Source organism: Callospermophilus lateralis, chromosome 1, assembly GCF_048772815.1.
Source record: "Callospermophilus lateralis isolate mCalLat2 chromosome 1, mCalLat2.hap1, whole genome shotgun sequence".
In the NCBI taxonomy this organism is placed as follows: Eukaryota; Metazoa; Chordata; class Mammalia; order Rodentia; family Sciuridae; genus Callospermophilus; species Callospermophilus lateralis.
In genome coordinates this window covers 178,295,467-178,322,516 of record NC_135305.1, presented here as the reverse complement: position 1 = coordinate 178,322,516, position 27,050 = coordinate 178,295,467, and the positions used below count along the sequence as shown (strand labels likewise).

General features: G+C 44.3%; 1 protein-coding gene and 1 non-coding gene across 2 annotated transcripts in view; one reads left to right on the top strand and one right to left on the bottom strand.

Annotated features, from left to right (window-relative positions):
* Positions 1 to 27,050, bottom strand: part of Cacna2d3 (calcium voltage-gated channel auxiliary subunit alpha2delta 3) — an 870,922-nt gene that overhangs the window by 206,168 nt on the left and 637,704 nt on the right. The window contains exon 17 of the mRNA XM_076868261.1: positions 22,151 to 22,225. Coding sequence (XP_076724376.1) covers positions 22,151 to 22,225 — 75 coding nt within the window. The remainder of the gene's footprint in view (positions 1 to 22,150; positions 22,226 to 27,050) is intronic.
* LOC143384548 (U6 spliceosomal RNA) lies at positions 16,593 to 16,700 on the top strand. The gene has a single exon (XR_013089359.1). It is a non-coding gene; the product is annotated as a U6 spliceosomal RNA (small nuclear RNA).

The following is a 27,050-nucleotide window of genomic DNA, read 5'->3' as shown; positions in this document are numbered from 1 at the left end:
CCACCCCACTCCCCGATTATTCATGTAGAAAATCTGGAAAATGATAAAAAGCACAAAAAATGAAAAGGATATTGCTGTCACTACCACCACACAGCAATCACCGCCTGGCACTCGGCTGTCTTTCTCAAAGTAAAAGTACTTTGAAGCAATTACCGCTTCCAGTTTTCAAAGTTCCTTGCTTCTCCACTAAGGAATTTATAAAATGTAGCAACTGATCTGCTCTGTTTTCCAAATGACTGCCTTTAGGGAGAATATAAATGAAATAAAGCACATTTTTTTTTCCTCCTTGCTGGCCAGCTTCCCACTTACCTCTTTCCATGCTTCAGTGTTCTTGCTAAGCACTGGATGCACCTTGTTGGATGCTCACAGCACCAAGTGAGGGAGAAGCTTTCAAGGATGGGCACATGCAAAGCCCAGAGATGTAGGTCCTGGGGTGACATGGCTAATGAGCAGTGGAACCGAGATCCAGGCCCACTCTGCCTGCTTTCTGAGCTGCCTTGAAGTGGTCTCTTCTCTAATTCAGGCCCTCCGTTCAGATGACAAGAAACGGCCCGGACTTGGACACAGCGGTGCCCTACATAGCAGGCCTATTCATGGTGGTTGCAGAACCAGGCTGGTAGTCACATCCAGAAACCAGTCATGTTTTACTAACATAACTCTTTGGGGCTGTCCTGAAACTGACCCTGACAGCTAAGGATGGGAGAATCCGTTTGAGGTTAGGATCCACTGTTCAGACGGTAGACCAGGGGGGCATGGCGGAAGGCTAAGGATGATGCCCCAGGCCCGGTGTGCGACAGCCTATTTCCACCAAAATTGTGCTTGGCTCTTCTTGGCTGTGATTCCACAGCCACCCAGACTCTTCTAGAAAAGACTCATGCCTGGGTGACACTGACAATACGCCCAGAGAAAAATTCCGATGAGTCTGTGTTCGAGAAGAAATCCCACATGTCATGAGAAGATGAGAAGCCCAGATACACCGCAGGGAAACAGGGCCACGGGGGTGTGCCCCAAACCAGTAAGAAGGTGGGAGAGGAACAGCGGGGCATGTCGAGACAACCTGCTTTTTCCTTTTTTCTAAAAGGTATCCTGCTCTTATTAATTAATGTTTTTAAAGTAGTCTCAGAGATGAAAAGTTCTATGGGCTTTCCTGGTATGATTACAAAATCCTTTTGATCGCTGTCAAAGTCAAACAGCTTGGGTCTTAAAAAAACAACAACAACAACAACAATTAACAGGCCACTTTGAGAACCCAAATGACCTTTATCTTCATTAGTGTCCTCTGAGGGGCTGTGAGTCACATACTGTGTGTGGGGGGAGGGAGGAGGTGGCCTGGCCCTATCATCGTTTTAGTAGGTCAATTGTGGCCTGGGACACCCGAGCTGGCTTTAAACTCTGATTTTCAAGATGCCGGTCTGTTTTGTAATAGCCAGTTAGTGATAGAAGTTAAAATCGTGCCGAATGGCTGGGGACAAGGAGGAGCCTTTCATCCTAGCAAAGGGACTGGGAACATAGGCAGCAGGGGGCAGCGGCAATGCCAGGTCTACTGACCAGGTAGAGGGCAGTGCTGAGAAAAGATTGCTGTTCAGTGGGGGAAAAAGAGGACCGCACAAGGGTAGCATCCCAAAGAGAGATGTACTTGGACCCCATTCCTGTAAGTTAGAAGCCTGGACACAAAAACCCAGTCCGAAGTCCCATGGACAAAAGTTAGATACAATGCAGCCTTCAGAATGAATTTGAAAAAACTTCAAATAGAGTTGCCCTGAGTTCCTGGGCATGGATACCTGCTTCATCTCCCAAAGCCAATTTCATACAAGGTCTAGATACCACCGTGTCATGAGGAGATAATATCTCAGATGAAAGAAAGCCTCTGTAATTTAAAAGTTTATCAGAGATATCTGCCAAGCAACCTGTGGTTTTTTTTTTTTTTCCTTTAAATTTACAGAACTTTATTTGGCATTATTGCATTGCTCAATTAACTGGACCAGGCAACCCGAGGGTACGTGCCACCGTCAGACCCTTTTAAATAGGGGGTACAATCAGGCATGACAAATTGATTCTGGTTTTGAAGCTGCACAGACAATGGGTTTCCTTATTCATTCAAGTGAATCTGAAAACAGTATCAATCCACACTACAGCAAAATGCGCTAGCTGTCAAAAGAGGTTGCTATGAGCCCTCTGTCTGTGGAAAGTCAGATCTCTGTGCTGTTGGTTTCCCTCCTGTGATCATACCCTGTCACCCCCATTCCCAAAGCCTTTCCCCAGCTCCTTCACTGGGAAGGGAACTCTAGTCTTAGCATCTCAGCATGGGAGGGAAGGCAGTAAACCTTCCAGAGAAGAAACAGAGGGCTGCTGAAAAAAGAGAAAGGAATCCCTCCTTCCAGACCAGCCACCTCACCTGATACCTACAGCCTATATCAGCACGCTGAGCCTCTGTCAAATGTATACATATGTAGACATATGTGTGCTTGTGTGATTTTTGTTGTTGTTATTGACACTGGGGATTGAACCTAGTGGCATTTAACCACTGAGCCACATCCCCAGCCTTTTTTTATATTTGTTTTAGAGACAGGGTATTGCTGAGTTACTTGGCACCTTGATTTTGCTGAAGCTGGCTTTGAATTCACAATCCTCCTGCCTCAGCCTCCCTAGCTGCTGGGATTTCAGGCATGTGCCACAGTGCCCAGCTGCCTGTATGATTTTATTTATCCATGCAGTCCACTGGATTGGTGACTCAGTAAAATATTTAGTATGGTGTGTTTTTTTTTTTTTTTTTTTGGTGTGTGTGTGTGTGTGTGTGTGATTTCCAATTAGAGTGATGTATCTTTTAAAAAATGTTTCTACATGCACGGTGGTCTGAATATAACCCCAAGGGACTTTTGAGGTGATCCATGACTCACGGGAAAACCCAAGGACCCCTGTAAGGTTGACTGAGTTCTCTTAGTCTGATTGTTGCTGTGGCCATGGAAATGTGGGCAAGGGCTGGGATGGGTGAATATAACCAGAGAAGGGGCCAGTGGGCCAGCAGAGCAACCGGGGCCCAGCAAACTGCCCCATCTATTGATTGCTTCTATTTCTAACTGTCTCGAAATTGAATCACATCAGTCTTGCCACTAGCTTGGTGTCACTCTCCATGATACCTGTCCCCTGGAAAGCAATCTCCCCAGCTTCCCACCTGAACTCTGCGACCTCCAGCCCACTGTCCTGCATCCAGCCAGAGAGATTCTTCTACAACCCAGATCAGACCACAATCACCCCTTGGCCTGAAGTCCTCGTGGTTCTTCAAGCACTCTAGGAAGATGGCCAGAATTCCACAAGTCCCATCTCTTGGCCTCTGCTTGCTGTTCTGACCTCTCTCTCACCACTTCCTGTCTATTACTGCTCTCTCCAGATAAACTGAGCTGGCTGCTAAAAATGTCATCTTCATTTTTGTTGTTGGGCCTCTCTGCATAGGCCACCTCAACTGCTCTTAACATCCTTCTCCTCATCTCAGGGTCAAGAGGCCAATCAATCCCTCTGACCCCTCTACACTCAGCCGAGACATCAGCTGCTCTGGCCTGCCCAGGTCGGGCCAGCCCAGGGCCCGTTCTCCTCAGACTCCCCTGGTGGCTTCATCTCCCCACAGCAGTGCATATTCGTGGCTTTCTTGACTGCTTTCTACACTAGCTCCTGAGCATCTTGGAGAAAGAAGCTATTTCTTGTTTCTCATCAGACCTGCCGAGCCCAGGATAGTGCCTGGCCAAAGAGGCTGTTCCTCATGAATAAGTAATGAACCAATTAGCATATGCATTCATTTCATCGAAATGCACAAAATAGGAACTATGTGCCTGACCTGGTTTGGCATCCTGTGAGCATTTACTCATTTAGTCCTTATCAAAGTCTCCTGCAGTAAGGCACCATTTTTCTGTCCTTTGTTCGGTGGAGGGAAACCAAGGGAGATTCAGTAATTTGTCTGAGATCACACAGTTTATAGTGACTGAGCGGAGGTTTGACCCCAGACATCTCCGAGGCCTCAGAATCAGCTCAGCTCCATTTGGACCTCATGATGACCAAACTACTCTGTAGTTAAACTGTTCTGGAACTGCCAGGTGCCTGCCTGTGCTGTGTCCTGAGGCCACAGGAAGGACCTAAAGGCAACATGCCCTATGGCCATCTGTCATAGCCCTAGAATTGAGCAGGGTTGAGTTTCAAATGATCAACTCTCAAAGGAACCTTTCCCTTAAATATATAAGAACATAATACATTTATATATGAGTGTCGGTGAGCAAGGACTCCATGTAAGGGGCCTCCAGACCTCATGAGTATCAAACCTGCTGCAGCTCTGGGTGTCAGAGAATGCTGTCACATCTCCCTATCACCTCCAGATCCTCTTTCTGGGGTGTCACCAACAAGTCTGAGGCTCCAGGAGAGCCCTCCGGGGAGAATTCCAATAGCTTAACTGATTCTGATATATTCAGAAGACATTTCTGAAATCCCTACATTTCTCTGATGGGGAGAGACAGTGATATTTGCTGATGGTTTTGTGTTTTAAATAAATACCCTGGTCTGATCTCTCTCTTCTTTTTATCTGTTTATACTTCCCATCCCTGAGGAATTAAGCTGAGCTCGTTGGGCAATCCTCTCTGTTCAGGCACAGTTCTGCCAAGCCAAGTCCTGCCTCAATTTAAATCTGCCTTGAACATTCTTTAGCGGAGGGGTTCCTGGGCTTTTGATGTAATTTGGAATTGTGTGTGTGTGTGTGTGTGTGTGTGTGTGTGAGAGAGAGAGAGAGAGAGAGAGAGAGAGAGCCTTCCTTCCAGCTGATATTCTAGATTTAGTACTTGCTGAGTGGGATTCAGCTCATCCTGCTCTGAATTGTGTCCCTTGAGATGGACTTTAGTTTGGTCATCATGAGGTCCAAATGGAAAACGCTGTGTGACTATGCTAACTATCCCCTTGGCTTGCTCCTCAGCCTCCCCTCACCCTTCCAGGGAGAAACAGGCACAGAAACCACTGGATTTGGGACCCAAACTCAGAGCCCCCAGGGTTGGACTGGCAGTCCAGTTCATTTGAGATTTTTGTCATTGGACAGATGGTGCACAGATGTAAGCAATCCAATGAAATCTATAGCTACAGGCCAAAGAAATGCCACCAGGTATAATCCTATCATGCCACCTAATGGAGGAAGGGGGTCACTGGGACAAGGATAGGGGCAGACTCCATTCCAAGAACAACTTTCAGCAAACGCTCTGCCTGGTGTGGCCAAACTGCTTTCTTACCTCAATAATCTAAATGATTTGGCAAACATCCATACATAATGTGGAAATGGCACCTGAGACATGTGTTTGGAAGTATATTTGCTTATCACGCATTAACAGAAGCTGAGAATAGAGCATAACAGCAAGAACTCAAAGAGGTGTGGTGGTCAGTCCTGTAGTATGATGGGAATAAAATTATTCTGCCCAAAAGCCCATGGTCTTGACATTTTTATTTGCATTCTTCAGGTCTTATCATTCAGGATTATGTAAAAATGACAGCTGCTCATAATTATTTGGGGGTTTGAGCTGCAATAATTAAAAACATCTGCCTTTATCTTACCGCTACCAGACTTAACCCTGCGAGGGCTGGGTCTCCTGAACTTCAAAGAGGGAAGCAAGAAATAAAAGAAACTCCACACATTACTAACAAATTTCTAGTGATTCATTTAAATGTATAACCAGTTATTCCAACAGCCTTCAAACCCTTCATTATCTTTTAAATATATATAATTTGGTACTGCTAATTAGATAGCAATTTAATGCTCTCATGGGGATTCAGATGCAAGGTCTTTCAAAAATGTAAACTCAGAAGACTAATCATTGGCATTCAAATGATTGAATTCTTCAGTTATTCAAATGAGTGTGGGCATTCACACAGTTGGGATATTGAATATTCTGCTGTGAGCCCCAGCTGTAGGATTTCACAGGACCCTTTGGTTATCTTCTAGTTCATGTTCACCTCCCTGGACAGAAGCAAGATCCTCTTAGAGACCTATGGCTCCATTTCCTATTCCCTTCCTTCCTTCCTTCCTTCCTTCCTTCCTTCCTTCCTTCCTTCCTTCCTTCCTTCCTTCCTCTCTCTCTCTCTCTCTCTCTCTCTCTCTCTCTCTCTCTCTCTCTCTCTTTCTCTCTCTCTCTTTTACCAGGAATTGAACTCAGGGGCACTCGACCACTGAGCCACATCCCCAGCCCTACTTTGTATTTTATTTGGTTGGGGGGTAGAAACGGCAATGGTTGCAGGGGGTAAATAAATGATTACTAATAGGGAAGAGCAGAGAGGAGAAGAAACAATACTTTTTTAAAAGTTATACACAGCAAAAGCAATATGATTGGCATAATTTCATCTGGGTAAGAGTATACATTTTAGGTGGACAAATGCATTAAAAGATGCCTGAAAGTATGGAGAAAATGTTAACAGTGTTACATAATTCAGATAATCTTTACTTTCATACTTACATAAATTGCTGGACTTTTTCACAATGAATATTTGCTATTTTTATAACCAGACAGGTAAAAAAGTCATTGGTATTCTTGATATCTTCCAGATCCTGGCAGTGAGTCTTGCTGATTTATTTGTGTTTTTGGTTTTGTTTTTGTTTTTTTGGCATGTGTGTTGGTGTTTTGACCTAGCATCCATGAAGAAGGTAAAATCCCTCCGTGACTCTTCTTCCAAAATGTCAAAATCTGACCCTGACAAACTGGCCACCATCCGAATAACAGACAGCCCAGAGGAGATAGTGCAGAAATTCCGCAAGGCTGTGACGGACTTCACCTCAGCGGTCACCTACGACCCTGCCAGCCGAGAGGGCGTCTCCAACATGGTCTCGATTCATGTTGCGGTGACAGAGCTCACCACGGAGGAGGTGGTCCGCCGCAGCACAGGCATCGATACTGCCCGCTACAAACTGTGATTGAGAAATTTGCTCCAATTCAAAATGAAATTGAAAAACTAAAGATGGACAAGGAATATTTAGAGAAGGTTTTACAAGCTGGGTCAGCAAAAGCCCAAGAATTAGCCTATCCTGTCCTCCAGGAAGTGAAGAAATTGGTGGGAATTCTATAGGAAGTTTGAACCAATCACAAAAGGCTTTTGTATCTTACAGTCCGTGCATTTCAACAAAGGCAGCTTTCTTTCTAACAAAAATAATTAATTAATATAAATTATAGTTTGGGATATTTAATTTGATATAACTGATTATTGTCTTCATTTGATGACGATGCTTTGTAGCCCTCAAATAGAGCAATGTTCCAAATCCCAACAACAAAATGCTGTGATCAGAAAAACAAAAACAGCAAATCGTGAAAGGAGGTATAGCAGTCTGAATCCCCAGCTATTTGAAGCACACTCCTTGGACTGAAATATCTGAACAAATGTGATTGAGGTGAGCAATAACCTGGGAAATGAGATGATTTGTGCTCTTGAAATTTACTGTAACAAGTGTTCATCCCAACCCTTTTAAAAAGCAGCACATAAAGGCCTTAGATTTATAATCCTTCAGATGCCAATTGATACAGTTTGTATACAGGGTCTCATAAAAGTAGGTTGATTATTATTATTAATCTTTTTAATTTTTTTTCTTTTTCACTACTGTACTGGGCATTGAACCCCAGGCCTCCCACATGCCAGGCAAGTGCTCTACTTCTGAGCTACACTCCCAGCTCCTGAATTAAGTTATTAATAAGTCCCCTCTTTTTTTTTTTTTTTTTTGCATTCCTTGGAATTAGACTCATCAACCCCCTATGAAATGTATAGGAAAGGAATTGCCATTTTACACATGAGGAAAATGAGGCCCAGAGAATACAATAAACTCATACAGTATTACTCAGAAAGAAGCAAATCCAAGAGTAAAACCTTTTATAAATTTTAAAATAAAAGAGTAAAACCTTTAAAAAAAAAAAAAAAAGATAGGGTCTTACTGAGTTGCTTAGCGCCTTGCTTTTGCTAAGGTTGGCTTTGAACTCGAGATCCTCCCCTCTCAGCCTCCCAAGCTGCTGGGATGATAGGAGTGCACCACCCCACCTTGCTCCTATTTTAAGGAGGAGCAAAGTTTCTTGGAATTTGCAGTTACAGACACCTTAGTGCTTGCTTCTCAGGTTTTCTCTTGTTGGTCTGCTTGTTATCGTCTGGGTAGTTAACATTCTAATTAATAACTCTCCCCCAAAAGCCTGCTGCAGATGGAGGAGGTGAAGAGTCTCATTCTGCCTTGAGCTTCCCCTTCCTGTATATTCCCACCCCCATCGCGATGGCCCTTTAAATTATATAAAGATGTGCATCGCATGGAGAAAAGCAATTGATCAATGAGATGACACTGGGCAATGACAGAAGCCAGCACTCATGGCTCAGCCTCGCAGTCTGGTTAGGATTTGCATTCCTGAGCCCGGGCTAGTAGCTAGCAGCTGAGGCTCATTTCCCCGAAGCGGGGAGGGAGGGGAGGTGCCGACAAATCTATAGGAATTTTTAAGAGATCATTATTCAACACATTGCCTGTAATTACATTTTGATGAGCTTTTTATTGCTAATTCATCATCCAAGATGGGGCATTCTAGATATGAAATTAATCTAGTAAAACAAGGGGTCAGAGTGGGTCCAGAGAAAAGGAAAGCTGTTCTCATCCAATCCTTTCGCCAAACAATAAAGCGACAGAGTATTCCTATCTCTAAACCAAACATCCTTGCAAAACGCCTACTCTGGATCAAGAACAGCAGAAAGCCATGCTTCCCGGTGGTCCTCAGCACAGATGTGGATTCTCCTCCGAGCAGCCCAGTGTGACAGAGATGCACACGCAGGGGCCGGAAACTGAAGGGAAAGTGAGCCTGATGCCATCATGTTAAAGTCAATGTCTATGTGGGTGCACTCACGGCTGTTTGAAAGCCTAGTCTAGAGCAAACCATTTTGCAGAGAAATAGTAGTCCAGCTCTCTCAGAAGCAGGTCCCATGACCCAAATGCCAGTGCAAGGTTTTTATCAGAGAGGGGTTCCCAGGACAGACTTGCAGACACATGGCATCCCAGGGATGGGAAGGCAGAGAAGAGAGGATGCATCATCACGCATACTGCCACTGCAGGCAACTGGAGCTTCCACCCACCGGGAAAGCTCCCAGAGAAGGTCACACGCCTGGGAAATAGCCCACCTGAGAGGCGGCAGCACTCATCAGTCTTTGGTGGATGGATGCTAATTCCTTGGCGCATCTGGTGGCTGCATGCCTGGGAAGAGGGACTCCAGAGCCTGAGCCAGGGGCTGGCAGCTTTGAACCAGGCTGCACTTGCAGGGGTGGTGGGGGCTGAGAGGAGGGGAGAGCGAGCATCAGCAGTGACTGCTTTGCTGAGTGCAGTACGAGCAGAGGCTTGTCAATAAAATTCCTTCTTTGAAGGTCTTGTCCTAAATCTACGGGCAGATTCCCGCGCTTGGCATAGTGAACATCTTCAGGCCCCAGGGCTTTGCACAAACTGTTCCCCCACCCTGGACCAGTCTCCATAATCTGCACAGAGATTTTTTTTTTCTTTCTTCTCATCCTTCAGGGCTCAGTTGAAACCACCACTCCTCGAAAGGGCTCTCCCTGAACATTCAACTACAGGAAGTGCCACTTCTTACTTTTTGTTTTCTCATATCCTTTTGGAGAGCTTATCCATAGTATGTCATGCTTTTTATTTATCCATTTATTTATGAACTTAAAAAGAATAACATAACAGGTGCAGTGGCGCACACCTGTAATCCCAGTGTCTCAGGGGGCTGAGGCAGGAGGATCATGAGTTCAAAGGCAGCCTCAGCAACTTAGTGAGGCACTAAGCAACTCAGTGAGACCCTGTCTCAAAATAAAATACAAAAAAAGGGCTGGGGTTGTGGCTCAGTGCTAAAGTGCCTCTGAGTTCAATCCCTGACACCAAAAAAAAAAAAAAAAAAAAAAAGGAAATGAGCAATTTACTCATCCAGGTCCCCTGTCTGTGTTCCCAAATATGCTAGACTGTATCAGAAGTCATGACCTCAGGCTTATAGGAGGTAAACCAGCATGCAGCAGGGTTCCCAAGCCACATGGTACACAGTTAGACACCAAGTGCTTTTATAAATTCTACTTCTTGCCAGTACTTCCATCCATGGAGCCTGATAACATGGTATTTCATGGTGCACTCAATTTCTTATAAGTGGGTCTTCTCTCCCCATTCATCTGTCATTGTACCTCCTTCACACCAGGCCCTGGATATGCAAGAGTGAGCAAAATGCAACCTGACCTGCATCTACAGGTTCCTTGCAGCACGGGGAAAGACCAGTTCTGCAGTGTACTAGGGAGCCCAAATTCAAAGGCTGGAGTGAGAATCCTGGTGGGACAGGGGCATATTTCTCTGGGGCTGACATAGGGCCAGGCAGGGGAACAAGGAAAGAAATTTTTGCAGAAAAGGAGTGGGTTGGGGATGTTGGGCTGTGAGCTTCCTGAGTGGAGGGATCACAGTCATGCCCAGCCGTGGTTCCCAGACTGTGGGATTCCGTCGCTGAATCTGTCAGGTTGTTTTTGTTGTAAGCCATAGATACCAACTCTTAATCACTGAACAAAAGAGGAATGGGTTGGAAGGGTATATGGAAATTCTCCACTGTTCAGACAATGGCTGCAAATAAATGAATTATTGAATGAATAAGCAAAGGAACTCCCTCTTTCCATTTTCCGTTTCCTTCCTTCCATCCTTCTTTCTTTCTCCGTGCTCTCTTCCTTTCCTGGCAGAGTAATGACTGAAGAGAAATAAACCTCCCGTCTCCTCCTACCTTGGTTTTAGTCCGAACCCCAGCAGGAAGTTCATGGCACAGTCAAGCTGGTTAATTGAGGAGGATTTAAGAAAGAAGCCAACGTGAAGTTATGGGTAGGAGGCAGAAAACTACAAAAATGGTGCAGTACCCCGAAGCTGGACGCAGTGGGGACCTTTTCTCCCACTCTGCAGGAAGGGACAGAGGAGGGGCAGATGCGTGAACCAGAGCAAGAAGGCCACAGAGACAGGCAGGCTTATGTGACTTTAGGTTGGGAGCAGCCTGTCCCCGAGGACAGGAGGATGAACACATGTCCTAACCCTCATCCTCTCTCCATTTCTTGTGGGTGTCCCCACAAACCCTGCCCACAGTCAGACTGAGGAGCTGCACCCCAGGTTGCATGCAGATCAGGATCCAGGAGCAAGGGGAGAGGTTTGCAGAGGCTGAGGGAGGCCCCCACCTCAGAGGCACGTCCTCGGAGAGCCTGAGAACTCAGAACTGGGGCAACTTCTTTCCACTGAATAAGTTAATAAGTTAAATTACATGTAAAACCACTTTGTCAATGTCTTTCTTTCTTTCTTTCTTTTTTTTTTTTTTTTTTTGGTGAAGAATGGCCCACATCTACTTTATGACAAACACATTCATTGACTAAAGCATCAGGTACCTTTTCTGCCCCTTCCTTTATACATATACCTATTTAATTTAATTAAAAAACATATTGTCTATGGACCAGATAAGCACTCACTCACGTACAGGATGCTATGACAACATACAAGACATAGCATGGTAGGGTGCTCAGCACAGAGCCAGTCCCTTAACACCATGGGTAGCAAATGCATTGTCATTGCTGATCCCCTACACACCATGTCCAGCACCCAGAGGATATCAGTAAAGTACACTGAATGAACGGAACTGGCTCTCCTAGTCCATCTGTTATTCCCAGAGAGTCCAAGCACACACCTCCTTACAAAACACAGAGGCATGGCTTTCTGAGGTTTGCAGAACCCAACATACATACTGCCGACAGAATTCCAAGCACCTACTGACTTCCCTAGTCCTCAAGAACAGGAGGTGTCACTTCCCTTCCCAGAGCTGACATGCTGTCACTCAAGGGTCCAAACTGGGCAGTTCACACAGTGCTGTCAACAATTTCAGCAAGAAGGCTGCATTCAGGGCTCTTGGCTAAATGACGTATTTTAAAATTTACAGGCTCATTCCAATGGGGTCACACCATCTTATTTATTTTTCCTCAGCGAACACACTCCCCTGAAAGATACACTTATTAAATATCACTTAATTCTTTTTAAACAACGGGATGGATTCAGATCAGACCTAGGCAGGGTCACCTGGGCAGTTCAGAGGCTGCATGAGGGCTGGCCAGTCGCCGGCTGGCTGCCCGGGACCCGTGCGTGGCGGTACCTGTGCGCCACCTACTGGGCAGTTTCTTTCAGTTCATTAGCAACCTGAGAGCTGAGGGCGAGGAGGCCGAGAAGGGATTCCAGTAATTGGGAACCTCTGGCATCAGGTCCCACCCCATACTCCCTGACAGAATGCGGAACACATGGTTCTGAGACAAGAGACAAAGTGTACCTGGTCCCATCTGAGGTCCACAGTCCTAGGTAAGTAAGAGTGTGGAATCTTTGATGAATGAGAAGACACATCTCCAAAGTAGATGGCCCGAGCAGCCCTCCTCCACCTTCCCTGGGAAGCCTCCTGTGTTTCTGGGCACCCTTCCTTGAGAATGGCAGATGCTTCTTCGGTGAGACCACTGCTCTTCCTGGCCCACCTCGGGGAAGGCTGGCTTTGTGCAATGAGCTTCTTTTAAACAGAGACTTCCTCTACCTGCCTGTAGGTCTCTGTTAGCTAGCACGGTGCTTGAGGCAAGGAACCACCTGATGAATGTTTGCAGGCAAGCAGGAGGGTGGCAGGCGGGGAGGGGGACAGAAAGAAAGGTGCCCCTGACATAGCAAGAGCTCCATATATCTTCGATGAAAGAATGTGTGGCACCTGCACCTCTTATGTATTGGAGGAACTTGGCACCCAGGCTCTAATCGTCAGGTCCAGTAAACACCATTGACATAATTCTAGTATTTACTGACTACCCGCTTTGCATAGTGAAGTCCCACAGCGTGTAACAGGGAGAAGTTAAGCACCTAGGAGTGATGAGTGACCCAAGGAAATTACAGCAGGGGACATGCCAGAGGGTGATGAGGATAGAGCATCGCTACTCTAAGGTGACAATTGAGCTGGGAAAAGACAAGCAAAATGCAGTCATGGTGCATCTTCTAGAGGAGAGCCAGCACAAGTATTCGAAGCAGGAGACAGCTGAGAAAGGGGACAAAAGGGCCACCGTGGAGGATATCATAATTATACAAAGATCCCATTCAGACCTCAAATCTAAAAAAAAAAAAAAAAAAAAATTGGGGGGGGTGAATTATATAGAATCTGTTAACATGACCCACTGTTCAAACTAAGTCACCTTGATTAGGCAAGAATTCAGACAGTGCCCCTACCTTTTAAATTCCTATTGGTGTTTGATAAGCAGTCTCTGATTATGATTCAACAGATATTTACATAGACCCATGGGAATGTGAACTTAGTGCCACATGAGAGGACTGAAGCATGGTATGAGTATATTTCCATTGATTAGCATGTCCATGTGTCAATCAATGTATTTGATAATCTTCTACAGGGCCCATCTATAACCAATGTAGCAAATGGGGCACAGAAAAACAAAGATCAACGATATGTACAAGAACAAAGAAGTAGAATTAATATATAGGGGCAATCAAGGAGTGATGTAGAGAAGGGTCAGTGGTGGCTGGAACAGCAGAAGCATAGGTAGATGCTCCAATGGGTTCGGAAGATGACACCATTATCTGCAGATAATGGCCTCGTTAGAGAGTTCGCTTGAATTTTCCAGAACGTCAGACATGGCTTTGATGTCTGAGGATCCTGATCTAGAGGACTTGAGAACTCAGACTTCCCCTGGCTAATGCTTCCCACCTGTTGGCCTCTGAGGTCCAGTTTGTTTAGGAGTTGAACCTGGCCAGGAGTGGTGGTGCACGCCTGTAATCCCAGAGGCCTCAGAGGCTGAGGCAAGAAGATCGCAATTTCAAAGCCAACCTTAGCAGCTTAGCAAAGTCCTAAGCAACTTGGGGAGACCCTGTCTCTAAATAAAAATGCCAAAAAAGGTTGGGGAATGTGGCTTAGTGGTTAAACATCCTTGGGTTCAATCCCCTGTACCAAAAAAAAAAAAAAGACGGATCTGTTTTATAAGAGAACCCACATGACTGAAGTGGCCCGAGCTTCCCAGTCAAACTTGGAAGCCCATCTGCCTTGATCAGGAAACCAGTTTCACTTCAATTGGAGACAACCTCTCATTCTATCCCTTGGGGCTGGAGAGGCCACAGCATGGAAGGGGGCAGTAGCCACAGAGGAGGAGGTTGACTGACCACAGACTATTAGTACAGACTTCCGGGATAACATAAGTGACGGGGCAGCAGTGGTGTTAGTAGAGTTTATCCTACTACACTCTAAGGAAAAAGAGGTCCTGTTATCTATTTTATCTAGAAAGATCCAAAGTGTCTGGTCACAATCTAGATCTGTGTTGTCCCTTACATAGAGCACAGCCACATGTGGCACCTGAGAACCTGAAATACTAGTCTGAGTTGATGTGTTGTATTTCCACCAGACTTCAAAGATTGGTATGAAAGGAATGCAAAATATCAGTCAGGCATGGTGCATACCTGTAATCCCAGTAGCTCGGGAGGCTGAGGCAGGAGGATAGCGAGTTCAAAGCCAGCCTCAGCAACTTGGCGAGACACCATCTCTAAATAAACTATGAAAAAGGTCTGGAGATGTAGTTTACCGGTTAAATGTCTCTGGGTTCAATATTTGGTACACACAAAAAAAGAGTAAAATATCATATTAATAATTTGTATATTGATTATATTTTGAAGACCAATATTTTGTACACCAATATTTTATACAGAATAAAATATATTCTTAAACTCAATTTCACCTGTTTTTTTTTTTGTTGTTTTTTTTTTGTTTTGTTTTTTTTACTCTTTTAGATGTGGCTACTAGGAAATTTTTAAATTACACAGGCAGCTCAAGTTTGTGGCTTCCACTGTGTTCTCACTGGACAGTGCTAAGTCTAGACAGATTCTAACTATAACCATCCCAGGATTGTCCTGGTCCTCAGCCATATGGCTGCACAGACCAGGCATCTGGGTGGCCCCCACCCTTCCACCACTCTCCTTCCCACTTTCTAAAGAGCCAGCATAGCAGAGTGAATTTAAGATGTCTCAACTGATCTGGGTGAGGGCTCCTGGTTCTGGTATTTTACAGCTGTGGGATTTATAGAGGTCACATTTTCATTCTGTGCTTCGGCTTCCTGTCTGTAACATACTGACCTTGCTTGGAGCACCCCAGGTCCTTAGCTTGGCACTCACAGTTATCTGAGCTGCCTCCTAGATGGGGCTCCTCCCATGCCTCCCTTCCCTCTGTCCTTCCCTGAGCCGCTGGACTTTTCTGAGGCACCTGCAACCTAGGTTTCCATTAGTTAATGACGCAAAGCATTAAAATACGGACAACACTCAGTGGCTGTCCCATGAAAAGGGGTCAAGGAAGGTTTGAAAAACATAACAAGATCCACAGCAGTGACGAAAAAAAAACAAAACTGCATCTCCTTAAACTCTTAAACTCTTATCTTATGCATTCCTTTCGTTTTTTACTTCTTTGGGGGCACATCTATATAACCTCTGTGGGCAGCCTGCCCAGGCCCAGAGCAAAGTGAACACTCAATGAATGTCAAAGGAAGGACTATAAATCCCCTCGCTGTCATTGCCACCTCCCATCTCATCACACAGTGGCCCATGTGACTGTCAGACTTTCATTTCAAATGGAATCCCTCCAGCATCTTTCGCCGTCTCCTGGGCTTGCAGGCACAGAGAAGACAGCTTTGGGCAGATTTCAATGTGGGCTTTGTGGAAATGAGTCCTAGATTTTGACTGTCCAAGGATCCCAGTGGAACCCCGTGACAGCTGGAAGGGAATCTGCTTTGTATTCTCCTGGGGAGTTTGACCAGGTCCACATTTCTGGCCTCCTTATTGGGAAAGACCTCAACGTAGATGTCTTTTTGTTGTAAAAGGGAGGGGCAGATAGAACATCAAACAAACAAAAATGTAGGTCATGATAAAAGTGGCACCTTCCTAGTCCTCCCCACCACTTCCCCAGGCCCCGTTGGGCAAAAGAAAAAGACACATTCAGGGCTCTTTGAAAAACTCATAACGCTCCAAAAGATGAAGGATAAACAAAGACCAAGAAAATGAGGTGTACACAGTCACCATACCCTGAAATATCTTTAGCCTGACTGTTAGAGAATGGTACAGATGAAGAAAAAATTTCCAGGTGCGTCATAACTACTGTTAATGGTTTGGATGTGAGGTGTCCCCCAAAAGTTCATGTGTGAGACAATGCAAGAAGGTTCAGAGAAGAAATGATTGGGCAGTAAGAGTCTTAACCCAATCAGTGATTTAATCCCTTAATAGGGATTAACTAAGGGATAACTGAAGTAATAGGGGGTGGCTGGAGGAGGTGGGAATTTGGGCATGTTATCTGGCAAGTGGAGTCTCTCTCTCTCTGCTTCCTGACCATGATGTGAGCTGCCACCCTCCATCACACTGTCCTGCCATAATGTTCAGCCTCACCTCAAGAGCCCTGAGGAATGGAACCGGCCTTCTATGGTCTAAGACCCCTGAAATTGTGAGCCCTCAAATGAACCTTTTCTCCTCTCTAATTGTGCTGGTCAGATCCTGTTAGTCACAGCAGCAAAAAAGCTAAGTGTTCGCTTCAGAAGCACGTTATGCTAAAATTTGAACGATTCAGAGAAGATTAGCATGGCCCCCATGCAAGGATGACACACAAATTCCTGAAGCGTTCCATATTTTTGAAATACAGATCAAAACTACTCTAAGATTTCATCTCACTCCATTCAGAATGCAGCTATTCAGACTACAAACAATAATGTGTGTTGGCGAGGATGTGGGGGGAAAAGGCACACTCATACATTGCTGGTGGGACTGCAAATTGGTGCAGCCAATATGGAAAGCAGTATGGAGATTCCTTGGAAAACTGGGAATGGAACCACCATTTGACCCAGCTATCCCACTCTTGAGTCTATACCCAAAGGAACTTAAAAACAGCATACTACAGGGGATTTTTTTTTTTTTTTATAGCAGCACAATTCACAATAGCTAAACTATGGAACTAACCTAGATGCCCTTCAGTGGATGAATGGGTAGGGAAACTCTGGCATATATACACAATGGAATATTATTCAGCATGAAAAGAGAATAAAATCATGGCATTTGCAGGTAAATGGATGGAGTTCGAGAATATCATGCTAGGTAAAGTTAGCCAATCCCCAAAACCAAATGCCAAATGTTCTCTCTGATTTAAGGATGCCGATTCATAATGTGGTGGTGGGGCATGGGAGGATTAGATGAACTCTAGACAGGGCACAGGGGAAAGGGGGAGGGAGGGGAAGGGAGGAGAAATGGGGGTAGGAAAGACGGTGGAATGAGATGGACATCGTTCCCCTAAGTACATGTATGAAGACATGAATGGTGTGACTCTACTTTGTGAACAGAGAAATGAAAAAATTCTGCTCTATATGTGTACTATGAATTGTAATGCATTATGCTGTCATACATAACAAATTAAAAAAAAAAAAAAGCTGACCAAAACAACTATACAAGAAAGTTTCCTCGAGGTGTAACTTTGATCCCACTTGCTATGCTAAGGTTCCATTCCCCATCCAGAGAAAAAGTGCCAGCCCCTGTTCATGGAAGGGCTTCCTAGCCCACCAGAAAAGGGCTCAGCTGCCTCAGCCCTGAGTCTAACACAGAACTGCTCACATCAGGACATTCAATAGCTCATTGAATGGACACGGGTGGATCTATCAGAAAGTCAGAAACTGGTGGCAAGGACAGAGTGACTGGGAAAGAGTTGGAGCAGGACTATGCAGAGGCTGGTTACCCCAGGAAAGTGGTCCTTGAGCAACTTTGCGGTTTAAACCAGAGTGGGTCTGCTGAGTAAGGTTCTCATGTCTGAGCTGTTTTTGGAGACACTTCATGATTCACACCCAAGTCATACAAGACGAAAGAAAATCCTGGAAGAAATCAAGCCAAACATTAAGTTTTGGGGAAAGATTTTTATTGGACAAATTAGAAAAATATTGGTATTGTGCTTCAGAGAAACCCACTTCTTTCCTCTGGCTGCAGGGGCAGAAACAACTTCAGTGGCAGATGGAGAGGGAACATGAGTTGTTTGAAGTGAGCTTGCTCCATCCTCCCCAGGCTGGCCGCAACCCCATGCTCACACCCACCGTGCTAATCTGGCAGCCTCGGCCAGAACCAAGGGGAACGTCCATTGGTAGCAAGGATTCGATTATATGGCTGAGCTATGGAAGAGGCAAGCGGGACTTGAATGGAGACTCAGGGAAGCTGCCTGCAGTTAGCTGTTCACAGCTGAGCTCCAGAGTTTGGCCACAGTGGATTTATGCCCCTTGTAGATATCATCTGCTAGAGGAAGCCCAGAAGGTACTACCACCCTCCAGACGAAGCCAAAGTGACCGTGTGTTCCAGTCAGCTTTTTCACTGCTGTGACGAAAGGACATGACCAGCACGATTGTAGAGGAGGAAAGGTTTATTTAAGGGCTTACAGTTTCAGAGGTCTCAGTCCATAGACAGCTGGCTTTCTTCCTCAGGTCTCCAGGTGAGGCTGAACAACATGGCGGAAGAATGTGGCAGAGGGAAGCAGCTCACATGGTGATCAGGAAGCAGAGAGAGATACCTCCACTAGTCCAAATACAAATATATACCCCAAAGCCACACCTCCAGTGCCCCACCTCCTCCAGCCGTACCCCACCTGCCTTCAATGACAACTCAATTAATCCCATCAAGTGATTATTTCACTGATTGGGTTAAAGCTTTCATAGCCCAATCATTTCTCCTCTAATCCTTCTTGCATTGTCTCATACATGAGCTTTTGGGGGACACCTCATATCCAAACCAGAAAACAGTGAAAACAGCGAATCTGAAGGAGCCCTTCAATTGTTCATCTTCTGAGTCCCTAACAGGTGCTGAGTGGATTAGCAGAAAGGGAAGAGGGGGAAAGTAGAAATAAGTGATGAATATAGGTACAAATTAGCAGCATGTCCATCCATGCTAGGACCTGGAGGAGTATCCATGCAAACTTAGTCTTTTTTTTTTTTTTTTTTTTGCTACAGGGGATTGAACTCGGGGCACTCCACCACTGAGCTATATCCCCAGCCCTATTTTGTATTTTATTTAGAGACAGGGTCTCACTGAGGTGCTTAGTGCCTTGCTTTTTCTGAGGCTGGCTTTGAACTTGTGATTCTCCTGCCTCAGCCTCCTGAGCCGTCACTGGGATTATAGGCATGGGTCACTGTGCCCAGTGCAAACTGACCCTTAAGCATCAACATTATTCTTCAGTTTCTATGGCTATTCTAATTATTCTAAAACAAACAAACAAATAAACAAAAAAACCAATTGTTTCTTCACATAGCAAGGCTCCCATGGAGCATCATAGTACAGATGTCTATTAGTGGACCGGAGTGGGCCAAGATTATTATAGAACCACACCTGAGACAGAGATATGGGAAAGCCAGGCTTAGACATAGTCACAAAAGACCAAGATTATTTGCTTAGGGCAAACCATGTGACTCTAGAGACTCTGTATCTACACACATGTGTATATGCACACATACCCATGAGGCCCTTGCCAACGCTTATTATAGCACTCTACACCAACTGAAAAATCCAAATGTGTCCTTTAGAGGTTCCCTAAGCATCCTTCACCACCACGTCCTCCCAAGCTTTAGAGTGACTGAATACCGTTCAATACAACCAGGATAACACACACACAACGTGCCCGAATAACCGCCACTGACCCCGAGGTGTCTTGGGGTCTGCTTTGCTACCCCAGATTCTTGGCTTGCATTATTCCATTTATTCTAATAACCAAGCAATGAAACATACATTCTGATTATGGCAGGTTTATCAGGGACAAATGATGCTCAGAGAGACTGTGTAACTTGCCTGAAGTCATAGAGCGGGGATATATCAGAACTAGAGATTAAGGATGACCAATGTGACATTAAAGTTGAGTTCCTTCCACTTTGCTAAAGTCTTTTGCTTAAGAGGAAGATGCAAAACTTGGAACAGAGTCAAATTACACTTATTGATCATATTCAAGTGGGCTAATTCATATAATCCCTGTGGCTGATATCTCTCCCTAAACACCTGGTGGCTCAGAGTAGAGAGGGTCCAGATGAATGGGATAGATGGTCCATTGGCCTGGCCATTCCTTATCTTCTTGTCATGGATCAACTGCAACAGGTTCATCCTGTCATCTCACTAGTGAGATGTGGGGCATTTTCTTGGGCCTCCCCTCCCCATATATGGCACCTTGACCCTGGGTATCATTTTTGGTGAAGCCACTCAGGTCAGTGTATGAACAGTAATAAGAACTGAAATGACTTGAATGTGCATTTCTACTATCAAGAGATGAATAGTATCAGTTGAATGGCCTGCTTTTTAAGGGACCTTTCAGAATCCCCTTAGTCGTCACAACTCTGGAAAGCAAACCAGCTGGTCTAGCGATAAAAAGCCATTTGCTTCATGACCAGAAGATGGAGATACAAAGACTAGACAGACAGTGTGAATAGGCCGTGCAGGGGGCAGCCGACCATTTCCATTGCTGCAGAGAGAGGGAGCTACCTGGGTGACTTCTGACATCTGGTTCCATTTCATTCCCTCTTTAAAAGACAATAAATAGGAAGTCAATTCTTCACTGGAGAAGCTTCAGGTTTGATTATTTCTTTAACTCGGTTTCATTCCAACTTAGAGTTTAAAAGCCTGGGAGCCCATGCTTAGCTCACCAAACACGTAACTCCTAAACAACCCCAAAAAGGCAGCCTAGACATGGGTCATGTACCAAGCTGTTTAGATACAAATATGACTTTAGATTTATATGTGATTTAAAAATCGTCGGTCCTTTCCATCAGACTTTTTAATAATTCTAAGTTACATTTGAAATGAGCTAAGGAGTTAATTCAGTCTTTTTCTGATAAAAAAAAAAAAAGACTGTTGCAATTAAATGTTACCATAAGACCCGTCGAGAAGCATGCATATGGGATCCACATGATGTGGTCATGACTCCATTAATACCAGCGCGATTAGAGCAAAGTTGGATGATGATGGAGCTCTCACATGAACTGTTTCTAAACAATGATGCAAGCGAGAAGCGCATTGGTCCCCAGAACACTTTGCCAACAGATATTTGCATAGCAGGCTCTGCTGCTATTTTCTAATTCTGATGAAAGGGGGAAAGACGTGGGATGAACAGTATGTGTGCATTTATGAACATGCGTGTATGTGTCTTTGCTAAAGAAAATGACTCACACCTTCTTTAAATCACTGTTCACTGTATTACTCTTCATACTTTTAGATCTTCTTTAAAATTAAATACACATACACAAAACCAGAGGGATGTCCTTTTTGCAACACATTGTACCTAGTCCCAGGATGGCAAGCCGATGGCACCCTTGCTGCCAATGTCCCTCCAGAGTCCAGAGGAGATCCTGCCAGTGGATCTGACCCCTTCCCTACAAGCTGAGCTACTGTCTGACATTTTACTATCTTCAATTCAGGGATCTAGGGAGCCTCTATCCAGGGACCAGGGTTGCTGTCCATGGGCTAACCTAAATTTGGCCTAACCCTGCTCTCAGAGAAACTGAAAAAGATGTGAGAGAAAGAAAGTGGTTTATATACCAGGTCACCAAACAATGCTACTAGGCACGATAACTTAGGAAGGAAATGGAGAACATCTTGCTTTCAACACAAAAGGTGTTAAATAGCTTCTATGAATGAGGCATTGGGTTTAAACAATGTAATTTGGAATGAACTTTTAGGAATCCTGAGGTCCAATTTGTTGTATTAAGTGCGACTTATAATAGTGGGTCTGAGGCTTGAGTATGAGAGTCCATTTATTGTATAAAGAGTACCTATAATAATGGATTTCAAGCTGTCTAGGGTTAAACAAAAATTTCCAGATATTCACAGATCATTATTGAAATAAATACATAAATGCACTTAGATAGATGTGGCTTTATAGATAAAAAGATAATAGGGAAAATACTTATCCTACGTTATTGACATGTGTCAAAATACTAGTTATAAACTATTAACCTTTACAATATTATGAATCGAGTAGTTTTAAAGGGAAAATTGCCGTAAAGCACCATCATCGTAGAACTGAAGAAAGTCTCGTAAAATCACAAAAGGGAGAAATGCAGACACGAGTATTTCTCTTACCAGAGGCCTGAGTTCTGGATGTGTCAGGATATATCCATTATTTGTGATTGCAAAGGCATAACCGTGAATCCCCAACTGTAAAGAGGAAGCGAGAGAGAAACCTTCATTAGCTTGCTCCCTGGCGAATTCACAAAGCAGAAAGCAGCCCGACATTTAGTAATTTACAGCTTAAACTTGGCATTCATAACCCTTATCAGCACAATATTTCATTAAAATGAATGCAAGGCACTGATCCTTGACATTTGGTGGAAATGAAGACCTGTCACAGGATAAGCTCCGTAAATAGCACAATTTAAAATGTCACAGTCCCACGTTGGCATCCGAGGGCTTGATTTTGATTTATTTAAAACAAAAACAATTACTTTTTTTTTTTGTTAACAACCAACTGGCTAATGTTTCTGGAAAGACCCTAGGTCCAAAGTGAACAGCGCTTTTTCAATCCAGCATTTTTTTTCTCTACATAAAATAAAGAAGGGGTCCTCACCCTGCCTCACTTTTGGGTTTCCTAAAATCCCAGACCCTTAGGAGCCATCTCAAACACACTCTCCCCTGGGCTGTCATTTTCCCTAATTCTTCAAGGATAAAAGTGTCCCCACCAGCCTCTATAGGAGTCTGCCAACCCCTTTATATCCTTTCGTCTTTAAATTGTGTGACTGCCAACTCTTTCTTGCATGCTTCGACCCTCACAAAGCCTGGGTAATTTTCTATGCAGAGCCTCACTTAATTTATGTTTTCTGACTAAATGGGACTATGGGAAATAGTTTGTGAGCAATGAAATGTTTTATTAGCTTAAAAAAGTATGTAATCAAATTTAACACTGCACTTATTTAAATAATAATCCCGGCTTTTTGACAATATTTCTATTACACAGTTGACTGCACCCATTGGCTACAATAAATTTACCTACAAATCATTCATGTATTAAAATGGCCTCTGGCATAAAACCCATACTGATCTCTCTCTCCAATAAAAGAAAATGTAACCCGCTTTTTCCAGAGCAGTTTAAAGGGAGAGGAAAATAAAAATTTCTCTCTCTCTCTCTCTCTCTCTCTCTCTTTTTCCCCCCAAGGAGAAAATCTGAGCCCTCACTATTATTTTGCTTTAAATTCTCTGCCACTCATATTCTTGGATATGATACTATTTAAATGATCCAGACAACAGAGTTTAAAAGCCAGGAGTGACCCTGTCTGCTTGTTAGCTTAACGTCAAGGTGATGTGAAATTAACTTCAGAGAATTTAACACTGCCAATTAAAAGTTTCCGTTGCATTACATAAAGCAAACATGCACGTGGTTGTCAAGGGCGACAGACGTTTTTTTCTCCTGGAGTTACCTTGCACGGCAAGTCTTAATAAGATTCTACTTGACTCTAATGATAAAAGTATATTTCATTATGCTGTGAAAGATAAACTAGAGATTTCCTATCCTTTGAGATGTATATCGTCTCTTTTCATCTTGTCTCTTGGAAAAATGTCAGACACAGTCAACACTGCATTAATTACCATGATTATATTCTAGTTTAATATGGGCTGGGAGGGTCAAAAAGGACTCTTTTGAGAGTTTGGCTTTTTCCATTCAAGGTAAAGGTGGTACTTGATTGGAAATTCAAAACTCAACATCAGACCAAACAAATGGTATTTTACAGTCAGCTTATGTATTCCGTGTGTCCTCCTGTTCGTGACTCTGGCTCTTGTTTTGCTGGTGAGAAGGTGGAATCCTCACCCATGGTCTGTACTTTTCTCATATAGCATTTATCAGAATGATCGTAATCCATTATTCGCGAGGTTGATCTTAAGTAATCAAGGCATCAGTCAAGGTCTTCAATGGCTTAATACCCGCCTTCTTCTGCCAGAATCAAGTTCCATGAGGGCAAGGTCTTACCATGTGGTGAAAATATATATTTTGATATATATGGAGGAGAGGTTGGGATGGAGGGAAGTGGAATAGGACTTCCCTAGGAGAAAAGAAAAAAAAAAAAAAAGGGAACAAGCCTCAAACGTAGCACCAATTCTACAAGGTGAAGCTCCACCGTTCCCTCTCTGGAGTGTAGAAGAGCCGACCTTCCTGCCTCATGTCCCCAACTCGCTGTCTCACTTCCATCTCTGCTTCCTCAACACCCTTTCAGGCCTCAAGCTACTACACCTGCCTCTGCACCCCTGCCAACCCTCAAGATGCCACCCAAACTCCTCTCTCTTCAGTGGCCAGGGGCCTCCTAACTGTCTAACCCTACAGCACATTTTTCCAGAATCTTCCTCCCTGACACTGTTCCCTGAGCTTCCAGTCCCACCCTTCTCCTCTTGTAGGATCTTCTCTGTCCCTTCCTGAAACTCATTCTCCCTCAGTTTCTGTCCCCAGGGCTTTCCTCTGTCTTACTCTGTACCTGTACAGGTACAGAAAAGCTCCCGTCACCCATAGGCTGCTACCTCCCGTTCTCTTCTGCCTCCCTTGTCTCCTGCTGGGTGTTGGAGCTCTGTTCCTGGCCATCCCTTGGGCACCTGGGTTCACCCAGAAGGACAGAGGCTCCTTCCCCTTCCGGTCCGGTCGCTGGCCCTACCACCCACCCAGATTCCCCAGCCTCTTTTTGCTCTTTCATCTCCAACCCCTTATTCCAAATAACCACTGAATGTTTCTACTTTTTCCTTCTAGATATTCTTCAGATTCACTCCTGGCACCACAATGTTAATTCAATTGATTTCTACAATGGGTCTCACTCCTCTTCCTGCCTGAAACACTAAGTAACTCTGACCATGTGGCTCACCTGGGCAAAGCCCACAAAAGTCTCTTTTGTATGTCAGGTAGTCTCTGTGGGTCTGTCTATCGGGTATCCCTGGAGTCTGTCCCTTACCTGGGTAACCAAACTGCCTCTCAGGGCACACAGCAGTGACACCACCTGCAGTTACTTCTCCCACCAAGACCTGTTCTCACAGCTGCCCACATTCTCACCATGCCACCTGCTTAGCCCCAGATCCATGTTCCATGAAAAGTCTCTCCTGACCCTCTCGGCTCTCTCCTTTCTATACCTTGTTCCCATAAAACCCTGAACAAATTCTCATTACTACCTTTACCCTGTTGTATAAAAATGCTGGACTTTCTTTCTTGCTTCCCAACCCTAGCTACTTCTCCTTCCTTCCTCTGGCTTGTTCTAGAAAGCACCCAAGGACAAACCTCTTCTTTGTAAAAGTAAGCCACTTCTTTCATCTTGGATGTCTACAGCCCCTAACACAATGGCAAGCATGTGGCAGGTGCTCAGTTAAAGTCTGCATGTATTGTAGACATTTATCACATCAGTCAAATCTTATCTCTTTCATCTTGGAAAGTTCAAACTGGAAGTCAGCATTCAAAAGGAAGCCAAGGAAGCTGATCTGCTCTGGCACATGCAGAGCCAGACCTTCTCCACCTTGTACCTGAGAGTCTTGCTGACATTTAAAACCATCCAGTTAAAATCCTTCCCAGAACATTCTGAGAAAATGGCATCAGAATGTTCTGTCTGTGGGTTGGTGGCACTGAGGTGTTATCTGATGTAGGTGTTAAGAAGAGAAACTCTGCAAACCTCTGTATGCATTCTGTGGATGAATCTGTCCCAGAATCAAAAAAGCTCATAATATGACAATGGCCAACCCTTGGGTTTGGCCACAAATCAATACGTTGATGAAATCCCAAACTGATGTTTCATCCAAAATAGAGCCAGTCTTCCTGTCCATTCTCATGTGCAGTCCCGTGGAGTAATAGAGAACAGATTGGACACAAGGCCTTCCAGCACAGGGGGCTGCCAAATGGGCCCTGAACCTGAGGCCCGCTCCCCTGGAGGCCGGGAGCCGCCCAGACCCCAGCCCAAGGAAAGGAGCATTTCCCTTCCAAGAGGAGGGCCTTTGGGCTAATGAAGTGAACCCAATTATAAAATGGCTCGTTATGGTAACAGAGGCCGTGGTGTCTGGAAATTATTGCTGGGGTGTCTGGAATTCTTAATAAAAATTACAGGAAGTCTGATCGCTTGTGGGAAAATCTATGAAGTTGAGGGAGAAAGAAAGAATTCTATCTTCTGGGAAAACCCCAAGAGCCAAGAACTGACTCATCTTTACAAGGTGTTAATGAGAAGGGCAAGGTCCAGACCAAACGCTGCTCCCTGGAGCTCTCCTCTCCTGGCTATCCCTGGTGGACATGCACACCTTTCCCAAGGCTCTCCACGGTAACCACAGGAGGGAAGGATGTCTTAGGTCCATGCAGGCTATTTCTGGGTCTGATTTCGAGCCTGGCCCTTGGGAAAGCATAAAACTCAAGTGCTTGGCATTTCAAACCCTGCCGGTTAATTTCCTGTAGTGAACCTTCCCCTATTCTCTTGGTATGCTTTGTTTCATTCATCTTTTACTAGGTGGGCAATGTTAAAAAAGTCATTTCAAGTATCTTCAAATAAAAAGGAGACCAAATGGTACCCACTTCATGGAAGTGGAATAAGGATTCAAATGGGAATAATTCATAGAAAGTACTTTGGACAACACCCACTTTGCAGAAAGAAGTTCAATAAATGTTCTATTTTACTTCCTGCTACAATTTTATTTTAACTTTTTAACTATTGTTCTAACCATCACAATTATTAATGTTCTTACTTTTCTTAGTGGCACCGGGGTTTTTAGAGGCTAAAATCATGCATGGCTTTTCCACCTGCAAGCTGCAAAACTTGGCAAGGTATTGAAGATTTCTATGCCTTAGTTTCTTTAGCTGTAAAATGGGGGTAAAATAATATCTACCTATTATGAAGACCTAATGCTATAAAGAGCTTAACACATTGCCTGGTATTGGAAGCTTTGAAAAACTGACCCACAAAGTAATTGCTAATGTTTCCATATTATATTTATTCTTCCTTGATTTATCAGGCACAAAACAAGGTGAGTCTACAGTCTTTAA